This window comes from Miniopterus natalensis, chromosome 5 (assembly GCF_054644295.1).
Source record: "Miniopterus natalensis isolate mMinNat1 chromosome 5, mMinNat1.hap1, whole genome shotgun sequence".
Lineage (NCBI taxonomy): Eukaryota > Metazoa > Chordata > Mammalia > Chiroptera > Miniopteridae > Miniopterus > Miniopterus natalensis.
Window position 1 is genome coordinate 88239295 of NC_142085.1, and position 17579 is coordinate 88256873.

The window sequence follows — 17579 nt, forward strand, 5'->3', positions numbered from 1 at the left end:
TTCGCCTGCCGGCCCTGACGTTCGTACCTGTGCCTTGACTAGGGAACCGGCCTCTACGCCCCAGTCCTAACCTGTACAGTGGGAACCATGTGACTGCCCCACAGGCTTCCTCTGAGGATCAGAGCATGGCGAGCCCGTGAGGCCCGGTCGTCCTGGTGGCCCTGGTGGTCCTCATTACCAGTATTCTAGGAGCCGATGGTTGAGAGCGAGGGCTTCAGAATCAGACCTTGGCTCTCGTCTCAGTTCTGCCATCGTCTTGCTGTGGGACCCTCGTGAATTGTGTAGCACTCTGCCCAGTGCTCAGTGAGCGATTGACAAATTATCATGATTATTATTATTACTATTATGAAACAAAAGGCAATTACCATTATGGTTGTGATTAATATTAAATCACTTCTCTGCAAAGACATAAAAAAACAAAGATATTCAAATTTATTTAGAAGAAAGAGAAGTCAATTTTAGAGGAACACAGGATGAGATGAAAAAACTTCTATTATCGAGCACCGAATTTAGCTTTGGGTTTCCTGGCAACCAGGGCAGTAAAAGGAAACACAACAGTTTACATAATTATTACGATCAGTTCTAATTAGTCGAGGAGAGCTGTGCTGTCCAGCGTGGTAACCAGCCGCCACACGTGCCTGCTCGGAGTCTGCAACGTGGCTCCTTCTGGGTGAGACGCGTGGTGAGAGGAGGACACACTGGATCTTGAAGACTTAGTAAGAAAAAGTAAAATATCTGACTGATAAAGTTTTGTGTTGATTACCTGTTGAAATTATGCTATTTCAGTTATTTGGACTAAACAAAAAATTATTTTCATTTACAAAGGTTTACTCCTGACAAAAGTGCCTAGTACATGGAAACCTGCATTCGCCAGGACTCAGAGCCCGAGAGGACCGAGAACTGGGCTCTATCGCGATCATTTATTTTAATAAACTCATTAGTTATGCCTCTCACTACACATCTGTTCTGAGTGTTTTGTTTTTGTTTTTGGTCAATTTATTTAAATTAAAAAACAAATTCAACCATTTCCACCACTACCCACCTATAATATCATTAAAGTCAATTCCACCTCTTTCCCTTCTTTAGTGCAGCTCCTAGGAAATTAAAAATTTCATATATGGCTCACATCATCTCTCTCTTGGACAACACTGAACTTTTTTTACTCTCACTATTCTAAGCGGAACTTATTTATATTTTTATATTAATATAAAAAATTACAATTATAAAACATGAAATTATAATATAATATCAACATGTAAATATATAATATATACTAACATTTAAAAATATATCATTATATATAACTAATAATAAAAATAGTAATAATAAAAAGAATGTTGTATGTTAATGTACTATTATTTTCTTTTTAAAAATTTTTATTGATGTTTTTAATTGAAATACATTTTACATATTAAATGTATTATGTACTTTATACTGTTTATAAAAAAGGCCTTTGATAACCAAGTAAACAATATCTTCACCTACAGTTTTAAAGGAAACTTGTACGTATCTCGGTGAGGAAGAGATGCAACGGTAATCGTACCCGCTGCCATTTATTGAATGGTGGCTTAGGTGGTGGCACAGTCCTCATTTCTTTACATGTGTCAATCATCTAAAAAATCACAAGGGGCCTGGGGGTTCTCACATTGTACCAGAAGCCCTTAGTAACCGGTGTAAGATACAAGCACGCCTTCTCTTTTTGCTGTTTCTTTAGTGCCCTTCCAGCATTCAGCCGGGGGCCGGACGGGCGGCAAACAGCTCAGGGGATTGGCGAGCGAGCGAGCGGTGCCTCTCCTCTCCCCGCGTCACTCGGCTTATCCACGAGACGTAGCTCCCTTGACCCTCAGTGACAGCAGGACATTGGAAAGTCTGTGACGTACGGCAGTGAACAGTGCTGTGGTTGGAGGTCTGCAGGAGGAACTGAGCCCCGCGGAGTCTGTTGTGAGATCCCTCCGGCTCGCCCACGCGCTGGCCCGAGCCTGCTGCGTCAAGGTAAACTGAGTCACGACAATGGAAGAATTAGCTATTTCCTCTCTGTAAAAACCTCCTGCAAATTTTCTGAAATGCTTGTGTGTATTTTGGAGAAACGTATTATTATAGCTTGTTCTGATTCAGAGTCCATTAAAAAAACACACCTTGATATTTCAAAGATTAGATGGTTTTTACAGGAGGTGGAGGATAAAAGAAAATAAATGAATCCGATCTTTTTTTTAAGTGGTTAGGACTTTTTATTTTTTTTTAATTTACTGATAAGAGAGAGAAAGAGAGAGGGAGACAGACAGACATTGATTTGTCCCAGTTATTTATGCATTCACTGTATGCGCCCTGACCGGGATTCAAACCCACAGCCTTGGCATACAGGGCCGACGTTCTGAAGACCTGAGCTACGGGCCAGGATAAATCTGACCTTTTATCCCCAACTCTCCACACCCCACTGAGAGCAGGAGAAAGAAACGGTGGAATTTAGGAAGATACGTTTCAAAGTCGAACGGCAAGTCACAAACATAAAGGTGTGTTCGGCTCCATGTGAATGGCCAGGACGGCCTCTCTTTAGTTTTCACAACCTGCAGAGGGAGGCAAGACCTAGAAATCGCTCGAGAGGCGTGGAGATGACGACGGGTTTGGAAAAGAGGTCTGAGAGCGAGGAGTGTGGCAGTTGGTGTGATGTTTCCTGAGGAAAGGAGAGGAAGTTCTTGGTGACTGAGGCTGCACGGACGTTACTGTCCAGGACACCGGGGGCGCCCTCGGCGCTGACGCCGGGCGGGGGAACAGCCTTCACAGGGCGAAAAGCGTGGATTTCCATTTAAAGCCAAAAGCATTTTCAGTCTGAGCTGCAAGCCAATGGTCTACACCAGCGATTTTCACCCTTTTTCATCTCATGGCACGTAAACAAATCACTGAAATTCTGCAGCACACCAAAAAATATATTTTCTGCCGATCTGGCAAAAAAGAGGTGTACTGTTGATTCATTCACACTGGACGGCTGTTGTGCTGGCAGCTGTCACTGTTTTATTGGACAGTCCAAGGGAGAAGGGTCGGTGCCCCCGACTAAACAGTCAGGTGTTGCGTGTTTTAAACATCCTTGCGGCGCAGGGGCTGCAGACGGCTGGCCTAGGCCGCAGGGGAAGGTGAAGAGCCCTTCTCCCCGAGTCCTCCGGTGGCTGATCTCCCGTTACCGGTGGGAGTCTGGGGGGGTTCTGGGTTCGCTGACTTTGGGGCGTCGTAGGTAACGTAGCAGCCGTCCCGGGAAGAGCGATCCGCACCGGGTGTTCGGACAGCAGCTTTCCTAAGTGCGGACACTTCGTCCCCAGCGTGGTCCTTCCCAGACGCTCCTTGAGAAAATGATACAGAGGTTCAGAGCCTGGCTCTTGGTTGCTCAGATGGACCCAGAGTCGCAAAGAAAACCCCTTGGATTAACTCCCAGGCCTTTCCTCGGGACCACAGGACAATTTGCAGGAGCACGTTTTGAACAAGTTTATATTCTGATTCATCCCTCCTTGCCCTGAACTAGTGCCTGCAACGAGGCTGTGCGCCACGTGTTCACCAGGTCACTTTCCAGCAGTGGGTGAGGTACAAGGACGTACGGTGTTGGGTCACCAGGTCTGCAGCCCGAAGGACACAGGCTCTCCACCCCCCCAGTGCAAACCAGAACGTGCATTCTCCAGGCCACAGCAGCAAAACTGCAGCAAAACTGCTGCCATTGTCAATTCATTTCAACAAACTGTAACATTGTATCCAATACAGTTACTTCAGTAAACCACTGGCTCTGGGAACTTTAAAACCAGGGGGTCTTGAAGCACTTGCCACCCGGACATCGGCGGTTTCTAATTCAGGATTCAGACACCCATTCCCGATGGACGTAAAGAACAGCTACTAACACCTCGGTGCCCAGGACTCAGTTTGATTCGTGAACCTAAAAGTGGCTCTTTAGACTGAGACAAAAGTTGATTTTTAAAAACACATGTTGAATTAAGGAAAGAAGAGGTAATTTAAGATAAGCATTCGAGACCTGGCTTTATCACAATCCTATCCACTGGGAAGTTTTGAAGAGAATGATACAGATTTCACAGGGATCCCCCCGCGTTCCCTCCTGCATTGTTCCGCTGGATGGTCTGGGGCCCTGGAATTAGTCATTGGGGTGCTCTTGTTTGTTTGTCAGAAATTAGTGCAGAACACAGGCCAGGCTGGTAAGGATTGGTCTTGATGTGCAAACAGATAACCTCTGAGCATAACTGAGCACAGCTCTTGATGGTGATCACGTCTGGTTCACTCTGCCCTCCCAGATACCAGGAAGCCAACAGTCACCTGGGTGTGGTGCCTCATGAAGTCCCAGCCCTCTGTTTTACAACTCGACTATTTATTGAGTCTTTTCCATGTGCTAGTTGCTGAGAATGCAAAAAAAAAATAAAGTGAATCTTTGCCCCCCCCCCAAAGATGGCCATCCAGCTAGTGGCCGAGGGGGTGGTGAAGCTGGAGCTGGGGCCGGAGACGGGCCACCTGGGGAAGCCCAGGACGTCCTCATGACGGGGTGGGGCCTGGGCCGGATCCAGAGGGACAGAAGGGACCACCACAGACACTTGCTGCCTGATGTTGTTACCCAAATGTTTCACACAGGCGGGCTGCACGCTCCTGGGAGGGTGACGTCTCCTCGTACCCAGCACAGCCAAGTGACGGTAGGTGAGCACTCACAGTCCCCGGCAGCAGGTGGCCGCGAAAGTGCTCAGAAATAAACGGGGAGGTTAATTCGCAGTCATTGAACTTGTCGAAGTTGATACTGAGACATCTTTCAGGAAATCTTTTAAAGTCTCTGTTACTTTCCTCTGGACGTTTCAACAAATAGTCGTCCTAAAACCAGAGATTTCTCATGCTTCTCAAACTGTTGTTTGTTTTATGCTCCGGTGTTGACAATGTTCTTTCTTACGAGTGTTTTTCCTAAACAGCAACCAAATCTAAAGCGCCTAAGGGCCGCTTCTGCCAGGGGAGGCTGATTTGCGAGGCCGTCCTGGAGGAACTGGCTGAGGTTCACTCTTGCTCTTTTTTTTTTATGAGGAGATGAGATCATTGATTGGAAGCCTGGCGGCCGTGGGCAGTGGACTGGGACACCAGAGGTCAGGGGTGCCCCTGGGTGCAGCGGAGACGTGTGCGTGCGCGTGTCCTGTTCATTCCATCAGGGAGTGGGCAGGTGACAGGACTCCCTGCCCTCCCCACTCTGAGGGCCACAGGGAATAGAGGGGAGGCGAGGAAGGGACCAGGCCATGTGGAGGCTTCTTTCTGGAGGACAAGGGCCACCTTCACCCTCATGTTAGTCCTATGTTTTCATCTGTTTTTTAATCTTCACCCGAGGATATTTTTCCATTGGTTTTTAGAATGAGCCCTGATTTCAGGACTGGGATCGAACCTGCAGCCCAGGTATGGCGTGCCCTGACTGGGAATCGAACCTGGGACCCTTCGGTGCATGAGCTGACGCGCTAACCGCTTAGCAACACCGAGCCACTCAGGCCAGGGCTCCTACGTTCTCATCTTGACCAGTTCCTCTTATTTCGTATTGACAAGCTCCTTAGTTTCAGTCCTTTCCAAGGATAAGAGGAACCAGAACCCAGATAAAGTCACGAGAACTCTCCAAAACATCCGCCCAGGTGGTTGAGGTGCGGGGGCGGTTCACCAACACCCACGGCAATGACCCAACGATGACAGCATCACAGCCTGGCAGGCAGCGGGGACACGGAGAAGTCTGTCCTGAGACACACTGACGTGTCCGAGTCCCACGCTCGGGTCCTACCTGCACACTGCTCCCCATCACCCAACCACAGGGCCCTGGCTGGGGATTTGATAAGAATGAATCACCCCGAAGACTGCCCAGTGAAAGAGAGAGATCCGGGGCCTCAGCCACAGTTCCCAGGGCTCCGAGACGTGGACAGAGGCTAAACCCCCTTCCTGACGTGGCGTGGGCTGCGGGCCCTGGCAGCCCTCGTCACTCTGTGCTGCTGCTAGGGAACCACGGGGACTGCAGATGCATTTTAATCTGCCCTGCTGTTGCGACAGTTTGTTTTGTGCTAAGAGTCTAAAATTAAGACTCCCCACTGAGAAGCATAACTTTGGGGCCATCCAGGCTTCGCTGCGATTAGCACACAAAGAACAGGCTGACATTTGAAATGCTTCACTTTCTAATCCGCGCTGGTCGTCCCACCCGTATCTCTGTATCATCGGAGCTGTGTCTGTCCCCGACCCCGAGTGCACCTTTGCTCTCTGCCCATCCCTCTCCTGCGATGCCCTCCCTCCCTTCTACCTGTGACACGCATGGGTTTCTCAAGGCTCTGGTCAGATGCCACCTTCTGCCTCCTTCCAGGACGGCCAATGTGTGCTTTATGAGTCAGGTGGCAAAATGGACACCGACAATCCCAGCTCTGCAGTGGGCGGGTCGATACAGTACCTCAAAATGCTCTGCTGCACCTGGTGCCCAGTTAGAGCAAAGATGCGAAAAAAGCCAAAGGCCTGGCAGGACAAATGTCTCTGGTTCCCACACTGATTTATAGGATTTCTAATATAAGTATATTAGTACATATTATTTATACAATAGGTTCATATTATTTTTACATGTGAATATTAATTTTATAATATATACTAAGATATATTAATATATGTTAATATATTAAGATATATATGTATAATAAATATACAGTATATTTTATATTATATTTATATCTGTATCATTACTTATAAATATAACCTGGGAAATTTACTTAAAATATGGAAACCTGGGTCCTACCCCAGGGCTTCTGATTCACTGACTCCTGGATAGGGCTTGGTGATTTGCATTTCCACATAGACCCTCGATGCTGGTGGTGTCAGGATCCTGCTTGGAGAAGCACAAACCTAGGATGGCTGTCTTGCTCCCACCACCCCGCCTTCCTGCTCCTCTTATTCCACTCTCAGTGCTGTATCAATGAGATCCCTGTGTAATGCTAATTTTATGTGTCATCTTGGCTGGGCTATGGCGCCCTGATACGGAGTCAAACATTATTCTGGATATTTTTGTGAGGGTATTTTGGGATGAGATTAACATTAAACTTTGTGGACTTTGAGTACAGCAGATTGCTCTCCATAATGCGGTTGGGCCTCATACAATCAGCTGAAGGCCTGCACAGAACAAAAACCTGGCCTCCGTTGAGCGAGAGAGAAGTCTGCTGGCAGACAACCTTTGCACTTCGTCTGCAACATCGGCTCTCTCCTGGGTCTCCAGCCTGCCAGCCCACATTGTAGACTTGGGACTTGTCAGCCTCTATAATCTTATGAGCCGATTCCTTAAAATCTATCATCTATCTATCTACCTACCTACCTACCTACCTATCATCTATCATCTCTCTCTCTCTCTCTCTCTGTCTGTCTGTCTCTTATTGAGGAGATCACACATTGGTTCTGTTTCCCTGGGGAACTGATTAATACACCCCATGAGAATCTGAACTCAGCTCCTCACTGCAAAGCATGTACAGTCAACCCTCCGGCAATGAGATGAGGCCCAACCCCATTGGAACAACCCAGGGGCCCTCGAAATTTCAGGTTCCCAGTCTGCATCCCCAGCAGGGCCTGGGTGGGCCCTGGAATCTGCACTTCCAGAATCCTTGGTTATTTTTTTGCATGTGACTTTAGTTCATTTCTGAATGTGAGTTGCACTAGTACAAAGCATGGCAAAAGGCACAGAAGCACATGTAAACCAAGCCTCTGGCAAGGAGTTTGCCATTCAAATGGAAACTTCCATTTGGGGGTATTTAGAGTCACTGGGACCACACTAATCCACTGTACTGGGTTGAATGGTGTCACCCTACAGTTCATGCCCTTCCTGGCACCTCAGAATGTGACCATATTTGAAAGTGGGGTTATCGCAGATGTAGTTACTTAAGATGAGGTCATACAGTAGTGTGGGCTCTGAATCCTGCTGTCCTTATATATAAAACTGGTATCCTTATAAGAAAAGTGACACAGACAGAAGGTGGCCATGTGGCAACAGACGCAGAGACGAGTTGTGTTGCTGCAAGCCGAAGAATGCCAAGGATCCCTGGCCACCACCAGAGCTGGGAGAGGGGAAGAACAGGTTCCTCTGCTGGAAGAAGCCAACCCCGCTGATGCCTGATGTCACTCTCCTCAACATCAGAACTGCAAGAGTGAAGTCCTGTTGCCTGAAGCCACCCAGCCTGTGGCAGTTTGTCATGGTGGCCCTGAGGTGCTACTACACCCGCTCATGATAAGCAACCAGAAAACTGGACAGGATACATCCAGCAACTGCGTAGCACACACCTATGCTCCGTGGGGAAGGCAAACAAGTGGGCAGGCTGCACCCATGTGAACGGCCAGTGCAGTCAAGGATGAGCCGGGAGGTGCTGTGTGCAGGGCCTGGGTCCCGACTGGACGGCACTTCTGTGAGGGCCGGTGGCTGGCTACCTCGACCTCTGCATTTCCAGCTCTGGCCCCCCAGTGTGGTTCAGGGCAGGCCCTAAATAAGGAATTGAGGAATGTTCTCAGGCCATGTTTCCTAAGCCCATCTGCTGTTGAAGGTTGGATCTGTAACAGTGGTCCCAGCCCTGGCTGGACACTGGCATTGCCTGAGGAATGTGCTCAGCCTGTGGATGCCGGGGCCCCATCCCAGACCAGTCCGTCAGACGTAGGAGAGGGGCGGGATCCGAGCACTAAGGTTTTGTAAAACCTCTCCCAGGTGACTCTGTCACGAAGCCAAAGGGGAGACCCATTGATCTGTATCTTATTTTCCAAACCGGCCTCTAAGCTTGTTTTAGTAACCCTGCTAAAAACTGATGTAAACAGATTTCTTACGGACACAGGCATCTTACAAGGTGGGCATTTTGTTTCACGCTATTGTAACTCTGGTGGTGTCCGCCCGTTCCCCTCGAGGCGCTTTTCCTGAGGGCCGCCATCAGCTTCCTGCTGCCCCGTGGGGAGGTCCTGGAGTGGTTGTGGGCCCTCCCACCACTGTGTGAAACCAGGTGTATTAGTTTCCCAGGGCTGCGGAACAAAGCACCACTAACCAAGTGGCTTCAAACAATAACTTACGCCCTGACTGTGCTGGAGGCCAGAAGTCCAAACTCCAGGGGTTGGCGGGGCCATGCTCCCTCTGAAGGCTCTAGGGGAGGGGATCCTTCCCTGCGTCTCTGTAGCTTCTGGTGGTGACCAGTAATCCTTGGCTTGTAGACGCTTCACACCAACCTCTCTGCCTCTATTGTCACATGGCCTTCTCCATGTGTCTCTTCACTTTGAGACGTGCACGTCTATCTTTGTGTCTTTTCTACTCTTCTTAAGAGGATGTCACTTGCATTAAATGAAGGGCCAAACTTACTCTGGTCCAGCCTCATCTTAATTTATATCTTAAAAACATCCGCAAAGATCCCATTTCCAAATAAGGCCACATTCACAGGTACTGGGGTTGGGACTTCAGCATATCCTTTTGAGGATTATCCTTCAGCATATCCTCAACCCACAACATCAGGGTCACCACATACAGCTGATTGCACCTGGCTCAGTTATCTCTGCTTGAAATGAACACCTCACCATTTCTCTGGGTCATTTTCTGTAAGCAGAGGTCTGTTATCTATCCAAGCAGAGATACAGGACATAGATATAGGACACCCTCTCTAATCAGTGTGGTCCACCCTCAGGCAGCATCCACAGTACCTGGGAGCTCATCAGAAATGCAGCCTCCCTGGTTTCACCCTGAACCTGCTGACTGGGGACTCTACAGTTTAAGATCTCCAGGTAATGGAGATACACTTCAAATTCTGAAAAGTAGCGGTCTAAACAGCAAAGATTTACCTTTTATAGGTGAATGATCCTGTTTGCTGCCAACACATAATGTTCTTTGTTTATACAGAAAAATTCACCGTTCAACATTCTTCCTTAAATATCTTCTAATTATATTTTGAAATGTATTTGAACTAAAAATGTTTTGCAGTTATGATTTCAAATTCCCCGTGTAACCAAAACAACTATAATCAAATCTGAATGATCACTTAAGCCCTTATAAGAAGTATCTTCCACTGAAATGACCTCCAGCCTATCCTACCCAAGTTTGGAGAAAGTGGGGGGGAAGGGGATGACTAATCTGGAAAAAAATTGTCAAAGATTTTTTGTTGTTGCCATTTTGGGAGAGAACCACAAAATAGTTGTTTTCAAATGACAAACTGACTTATTCGACGTAGCCCTAGATAGAACATTGGGTACAAGTATCAGGCAGGCTGGTTTGGAATTAATCAAGATTAACTTCCTGAGAATAAATTTGCCAAAACATGGAAGGGATTGCTGTATGAAACTGGGAAACTCAAGCCTTGGCCAGCAACGGATGCAGAGAAAAATCTTGCTCTGAGAAGACGGATAGATTAGGGAGCTTCATGTGGGTGTTTCCAACTCAGGGGTGTCGTGCTGTAGCAAAACTCTGAAGAGGCAAACTTCGGGAGGCTGGGTTTTCAACCTTTCAGAGCTAACTTGTGGCCTTTGGTTGTGAAACCTTGGGCTCAAAATGTTTCTGATGTTCATCAGTCATATCTTGGTAAAAATCAGTGTTTTAACTTTGATTTCAATGTTTATCCACAACTACTATTATCTTACTTCAACCAAAATAACCTAAGAGCCTTTTATTTGTTGGTGTGTAGGTGCATACATACAAACAGCAAAAGGGTCGCTAAGATTCTCCACCGTCAATACGAGAATCCCGGGTAATTCTGCTCTTGCTGATATTTTTGTGACTTAAAGCTTCACGTGCTATGGGCTAACGTTGCTTTTACCTCTTATCCCGAATATCTATTTTTTATATCGCTTTTCTTTCTTATTTGTGTTCATCTTGGTTGTCTGACTGTTTAGAACACCTATTGCCCTTAAAATAATCTACCTCTTCGTGCTTCTTAGAGTCTACTTGTATCTCTGTAATTTTTTATCTTAGGCTTATTTCCCCAATTAGATCCATCCGTCTCTCCATCTGTCCAACTGTTTTTTCAAATATTCATTCAGTTCCTTTTCAACGGGCATGTTACTGAACCTATACTATGTACAGGGTGTTGTTCTAGGTGCTACAGATGTTGTGATAGCAAGAAATGTTGCCTGCTCTTGAGGAGGTCACAGAGCAAGAACTACGCATGTAATCAACCAAATATCTAGATGCACACAGGTAGGTGGATGGTGCTAAAGTAAGGGTTTGCCTAAGGTGTTATGGGGATGCTAAGGAGAGCACCTTTTGCCAGGTTAGGGAGGCTGGTGGTGGGGCTCAGAGGAGTCTTCCCAGAGTGGGGTGGGAGCCCCGTGAACTGCATTTGGAAGGAAGAGTTTGCCACGTGGGAGGGGGAAGCAGAAGCCTCTGGCAGAGGGCACAGGAGCTTCTCCCAGGGCGAGTGTGGGTAAGAAAACACGTTCAGATCTTGAAATCTGAAATATTGAAATCTGAAATGAAGTGGCCTGGCATAGGAGAGTGCAAGTAACAGAGAAAGGTCGATGCAACATGCACAATTCCCCTGAATGAAGAAAAAGCTTCCTGGATTTTATATGGAATATTTCTTTATAGCTAACTGAGGCTTCTACACCTGATGCCTTCCATGAGGAGTTAAACGTAAGTGTGTTTGGTTCCTGCCCAGAAAGACAGTACCCTCGAGTGGAAATTAAAACAACAACCAACCATGCGTCTCCCAGACGTGCTGGTCTGTGTATCTCGTACCACAGATTTCCAAGCTTGGAGAGCTGAGGACGGGCCTCAGGCTTACAGCGGCCTCAGGGGTGATTTGTGAACCGTGACTTACCCAAAATATTAAAATACTTAAACACGGGTTAGTGTGGATAACGTCAGATGACTTGGTCATGCAACTGTTTGTCAAGAACGCGTGAAATTCAGCAAGGATTAATTTATTACCATTTTCTTTTGAACGATCTGTGTGGTCAAACCATTCGACTTCATTCCGCCCGATTCTGTAACGCGGCATTTCCCTCTCGGGCTCCTGTCCGGCCTTCGGATGCGCCACATACTTACTGTGCTTGTTGCCTCTCTTTCTCTTGCTTTACTAGGACCGCGGCCCTTCTGGGAGAGACTCGTCTGCTTTGCTCCTGCTGCGTCCCCAGCTCCCAGGGCAGCTCCTGGCGCACAGGAGTCTAACAAGTATTTGTGGAAGGAGTGCTGCCGGACAAATAAACGAATGTCCGGTCTGGAACTCAGCATCATCACGCCACACACGCAATAATGGGCGATTAGGACAAAGGTCGAGCTCTTAGGCTGCAGAGAAGCGCGCGCGGTGCGCCCCATCCCCAGCCGGCCTCGGGCACGGAGCGCGCCGCGGGTTCCTCCTGGGCCGGGCTCCTCCCAGCGCGTTCCGCACGCGCAGGCTCCCCCGGGCGCGGCTTCAAAACCCAGCCCGCCCGCGGGAACAGAAGCGCACCCGATTTCAAACGCTGCTCCTTCGCAATCAGCCCCGGGCTTTACCCTCCGGAGGACTTAATACACATTCGCAGCTGAAACCCGCGCGCATCCAGGGCCCATAGCGCGGCGCTGCGGGAACCCCAGCGGTGCCTCGGGCCTGACGTCACGCGCGGGGCCGCTTCCTCCCCTGGGCGGCGGGGGCTCCCCGCGGGCCGGCGCCCGCTGCGCCCCCGGCTGGCCCGGCCCGTCCTCGGAAGGGCGCTTGAACCCCCGCGCTGTCTGGGTCTCCGTCTCCACAGTGGCAAAAGTCGGGGCTTTCGCGTCGGTCTCAGGCTGCGCTTCCGTCGGGGCGAAGCCCCAGCCGCAGGGCTCGAGGGCCCCAAAGCCCGCCCCGTCTGCGCCCCGTTTCCGAGCACGGCCCCCGCTCGGGTTTACAAGGCGAGCGGCCGCTCATCGCCGCCCGACTGGGGTCCTCCGAGCGCGCCCCACGCGGACCCCCCACGCAGGAACCCCGCCTCCTCGGGCGCCGCCCCGCCCCCTCCGGCCCGAGGCCCCGCCCCCTCCGACCTCCCCGCCCGTCCGCCCCGGCCCGCGGCCCGCGGAGGCTTGTCCCTCGCCGCCCGCCGTACGCGCCGCTGGCCGGTCGCCGTTCCCAAGATGGCGGCGGCGCGAGCGGCCCCCGCGGCGGGCTGAGGCGGAGGCGGAGCCGCGTCCCTCCCGCACCCCAGGGCTCCGGCCCCCGCCCGCCTGCCGCTCGCTGCCCGCCACGGCCATGCGGGGCTCCGCGCACGGATGAGAGAAGCCGCCGCCGCCGCCGCGCTGGTGCCCCCGCCCGCCTTCGCCGTCAGCCCCGCCGCCGCCATGGAGGAGCCGCCGCCGCCGCCGCCGGAGCCCGAGCCGGAGCCGGAGCCGGAGCCGGAGCCGGAGCCCGAGTGCTGCGCGGCGAGGTGAGGGCGGCCGCCGCCCGGGCGCGGAGCGGGTCGCGCGGGCCCGAGCCGGGCGGGGGCCGAGGGGGCGTGGGGGCCCCTGCTTCCCGCCGGCGGGGCGGGCAGCATCCAGGCGCCGGGCCGGCCGGGCCGAGGGGCGGGGTGCAGCCGCGGGCCCGGGGCTGCCGGGGGACCCGGGCCAAGCGCCCCCTTCCCCGGGGCGCCCCCTGCAGCCCTCCTGCGGGTGCGGAGCGTGGCGGGGCCCCGCCGTCCTGCGGGAACGTCCCCTCGCTCCCGGCCGCGAGCTCGGAGCGGGGGCCCCGCCGAAAGCGCTCGCGCCGGTGCCGAGCCCGCCGCCGCCGCTCCGCCGCCCCTGTCGGAGTCCGAGGCGGGCGCGCTGCTGTGCCCCGGGGTCTCCTGCGCCCGCGGCCCCGCGGCCCCGCCTCGGGCCCCGCAGGCCGGGGGCGGGCGCCTGCCCGGGCCGGGGCCGGCCTCCAGCGAGCTTTGTGCGCGTCGCGGGCACACGTGCACCTGAGGTCGGGGCTGCGCTGCCGCAGCCTTGCCTCCCGGGGAGCCCCGAGATGCGGCCGTGGTACCCAAAGTATCTGTTGCATCCTGTTCCTTAGACACGCTGTTAATTAACTTTATGTCTTTTTTTTTTTTCTCTCTTTTTGCACGGGGAGCTCACCCTCGCCGTAATTAAGACTTTCCCTCTTACTCGCCCGTTCGTGCTCCACGCCCTCCGGCCCGCCCCCCGGTCCCGGAGTAAACCGGCCGCCCCGGCCCCGCGGCGGGGATGCTGCCGCGCGTCCCGCCGTCGGCTTTGCGGTTCCAGGAATCGGGCAGTTACGCGTCCTTTCTTTTTCTGCTTAAAGAAATTCTGAGCAGTTCCGTAGTTGCAGTGACAGCTGAAGACAGGGATCACCTTCGTGCGTGCTCTGACCCCACGGGCCCCAACAGATGTGTGTGTAGAGCTTGTGAAGAAAGTGGGTTTTCGTTTGCCTTCATTCTAGACACTTCTGAGGTCCCTCCGGGAGCTTTTAGGGAACAGCTTCTCTAAAGAAGGGCACGGAGCGTAAGGAGGATTCCCTTCGTTCCTTTTGAATACGTCTGTCATTTGTAGTTTCGGCGGAAAGGTTACTACATGAATTTGTTGGTGAGTTCAGTCTTTGAACATTCTGACTTCTTTAAGTCTTTCTTGAAAAATAATAATGAATGCTTACTAAGTGCTTAAAACATGCCACTTTCTTTGCCTAACCCATTTAATCCTTATAACAACCCGATGAGGTGGGCCCTGCAATTATTTCTCTCCTACAGATGAGGAAGCTGAGACGCAAAGGCTAAGTGTCTGGTTAAGACCTGGCTGCACAGTCCATGTCCTTAACTGCCGTGAAGAAGTGTGACTTTATTATCCAGAGGGGCAGGTCAGAAGTTATAATTCTGTATAACTATCCCTTGGGGTAAAATGGATGTGAACATTTTTAGGTAAAAGTAAAAGGGGCAGAGGGAAGTGGGACTGGGCCATAAAAATGACTGCTTTTCCAATGATAAAAAGGAACCTTTATTTTTCAGCCAGGTTTTTGTTTTTTGTTATAATAAAAATAGGTCAGGATAATGGGCTTTATCCAACTTTAAGTGAACAGCAGTGTACAGAACAAGAAGATCTTAGAAATATTTTTCTTAGCAACATTGCAGTTAATTATACAATAGCTTATCTGTAAAACAGATTACTTGACAAAGCTGTTATTTTCTCTTCTGTACACCCTCATTGTCACCACCACCTCTTCAGTGCACAGAGCTGACCTCCGGCAAACTCACTGTGGACCATTAGGAAAGGATGCTTCAAGGGTCCTGTATCTGTTTATTTGAATTTCTTCTATTTATGTTTTTAACCATTTTCAAAAAGCTCAACACGCACGATCAAAATGTGCTAGATGCCATGTTTAACCCATTGATGACTAATGTGGTATTTGTGCCACCAAGTTAACTGGTTTGGGGATAGACCAGAATAAAGCTCTGCCTGCCTTCTTTGTTCACGTGCTTTATTGCCAGTGTGCCATCGATTAGGAAGGCTGTGCTAACGCACAGTTTTTGTAGGATGCAGGCCTGCACATGTTGGCCAGTGTGCCACTGTGGCAGGTGCCAGCCTAGAACATCTGCTCCGTGCATGCTGACGTGCGAGTTATGCAATGATGGGGGAGCAGAAAACAGGTTGCGAGGTGACAGTGCTCTATTACAGTTTTCCTGCTCATTGTCACCCACGGACACTTCTTGTCCTTATTTCTGATAAAGATTCATGATAAGGAGAGCCGTTTTCTTGTTGTGATTAAACTTAGAAATAAACATCCCTTGTAATTTCTTTTTCAAGCTTCTGGGTTAGTCATGGGAGATCCTGAGATTGCAAGGAGAGCTATTAAAACTACTTTGGAACAATTCACTTTTGTGATTTCTTGAATCTGCACTTAACTTGGATATTAAGGCTGATGTAAGACTGCTCTTGCTACTGTAACCTTCCATTTAAAATATTTATGTTAAAAATAGCCTCATTGTTCTCATTTATTGACCTTGTAAAGTACGTTACGTGTACTTAAAAATAGCTTTTTTTTTTTTTGAACCAATGACTTTGTCTATTACTTTATGTAATATGGTTCTTGTAAGTTCATTTGAAAATCTTGAGTTTTGCTACTGAAAAAGCACTTGAATATCCTGTCGCTTCTAGATGTCTCTTTCAATTTGAATGTCCCCTTTGAGCCTGCTTGTTTCGGTGTTTACTCTGGATGCCACCTATTCTCCCTAGTGAAATCCACTGTACGGTGCAGCTGTGGACTCTCCCAGCCTCATCAGTGATGAACAAGGCTTGAAACCATTACAGGGGCAGATACCATGGAGGGCTCTAAGCAGAGAAGCAGTGAGCATGAAGCAGCAGTGACAGGAGGCTTCAGTGATGGCAGAAGCTCCCTCAGGCTCTGGAATGGGGATGACTTGTTTCTCAGGGACTCTGTGGTTCCCTTTAATTGTCATATTGTTGGAAGTTGCTTCTACTTCCTTCACATGTGTTCTCTTGGTGTCTCGTAGATCTTGTTCTGAGCTCTACTGAAATATGGGGATATAAGGGCTTGGCTGCTTACTGGATCCATTTACCTTAATAACTTCCTGTTATTTAATTCCTCATCCTTTAATGATCTTTTTATTCATAGCCTTCTGTTGTCTCAGATATGACCCAGGTGGTATATATTCTTTTAAAGACACTTTCATGTTGCCATTCAGTAGGTTATTGGGAATGGTTTCTTAAGAGAGAAAATAGAAGAGATGTCAGAAAAGAAGTCTGGCCAGTGACTGCTGTGGGTCTTTAAAATCTGACATTTTCTTGGCCGGATAAGGTAAGCAGCGTCCAGGTACTGTGCCTCAGCTCCTGCTCAGCTTTTTCCACACCTGGTGGGCCAGTGTGCTCTCTAGCCTGTAGAAAGCCAAAGTTTAATTAAGAGATAGATTGATTGATTGATTAAGCTTGACGCCAACAAGGAAATTAGTTGAATGATCTTAGTGACTAATGTTAACACCCCAGGGAGGTTGACAGGAATCTCTGTCAAGCATATACCCTGCTTCTTGGTGAGTGGTGGGTGGTAGTCTTACTCTGAAGCTTTCATTTCTGTAGACTTCAGACAGGCTGCTTTTTGTGTGTTTGTAATTCGTCACTAACTTCCCTCAGTTGGGTGAGTTATAGTGTGTTTTTAATCTTTGGTCTTACTTTAATTAGTTTATGACAAACCTTGCTTTTCCTGCTTTACTCTGAGATATATCATATCCTTGTCCCTTAAAGACGTTTAAAAAATCCCGAGTGGTAGATTTTTACTAATGGTAAATCTCAGAGGATCACCTAACAGAGGATCACCTAACTGTCTCTGCCCTCCCATAGTCCACCCCCTGCCCCACCTCCCCGCAAGAAGCTGGCATAGTTTCTGTAATAGGTGTGGCAAAGATGTCCGTGGCTGGTGCTTTCATAAAATGCTCTTTGACTCTTGTGAATACCTGTTCGAAAAAGATAGGATGATATGTGGTTCTGGATTTAAGTTATAAAATTAAAATTTAGAACCACGTTAGAGTTCTATGCAGCTATTAAAAATTATATTTTGCATTACTTTGAATTATTACTAAAATTGAAATAGATGAAACTCCATGTGTTATATAAAGAGAAGTTGCTGCCAAATTTAAAATGAACAAGTTTTCTTTCTTGAAATTCACTTTCAGTATCTATG

General features: G+C 49.3%; 1 protein-coding gene and 1 long non-coding RNA gene across 4 annotated transcripts in view; one reads left to right on the forward strand and one right to left on the reverse strand.

Annotated features, from left to right (window-relative positions):
* Nucleotides 1-409: 409 nt before the first annotated feature.
* LOC107535727 (uncharacterized) lies at nt 410-12047 on the reverse strand. Its single transcript, XR_001603054.2, has 2 exons — nt 12014-12047; nt 410-712 (listed from the first exon to the last, which is right to left on the reverse strand). It is a non-coding gene; the product is annotated as an uncharacterized LOC107535727 (long non-coding RNA).
* A 2575-nt stretch (nt 12048-14622) lies between these two features.
* MAP3K4 (mitogen-activated protein kinase kinase kinase 4) overlaps nt 14623-17579 on the forward strand; it is a 69438-nt gene continuing 66481 nt past the window's right edge. Inside the window, exon 1 of one of the 3 annotated variants that reach the window (XM_087817731.1) lies at nt 14623-14747. In XM_087817731.1, the coding sequence (XP_087673857.1) occupies nt 14698-14747 (50 nt within the window). In that variant the 5' untranslated portion in view covers nt 14623-14697. The remainder of the gene's footprint in view (nt 14748-17579) is intronic. The other 2 variants (XM_016211266.2, XM_016211268.2) reach the window with 2 other exon arrangements.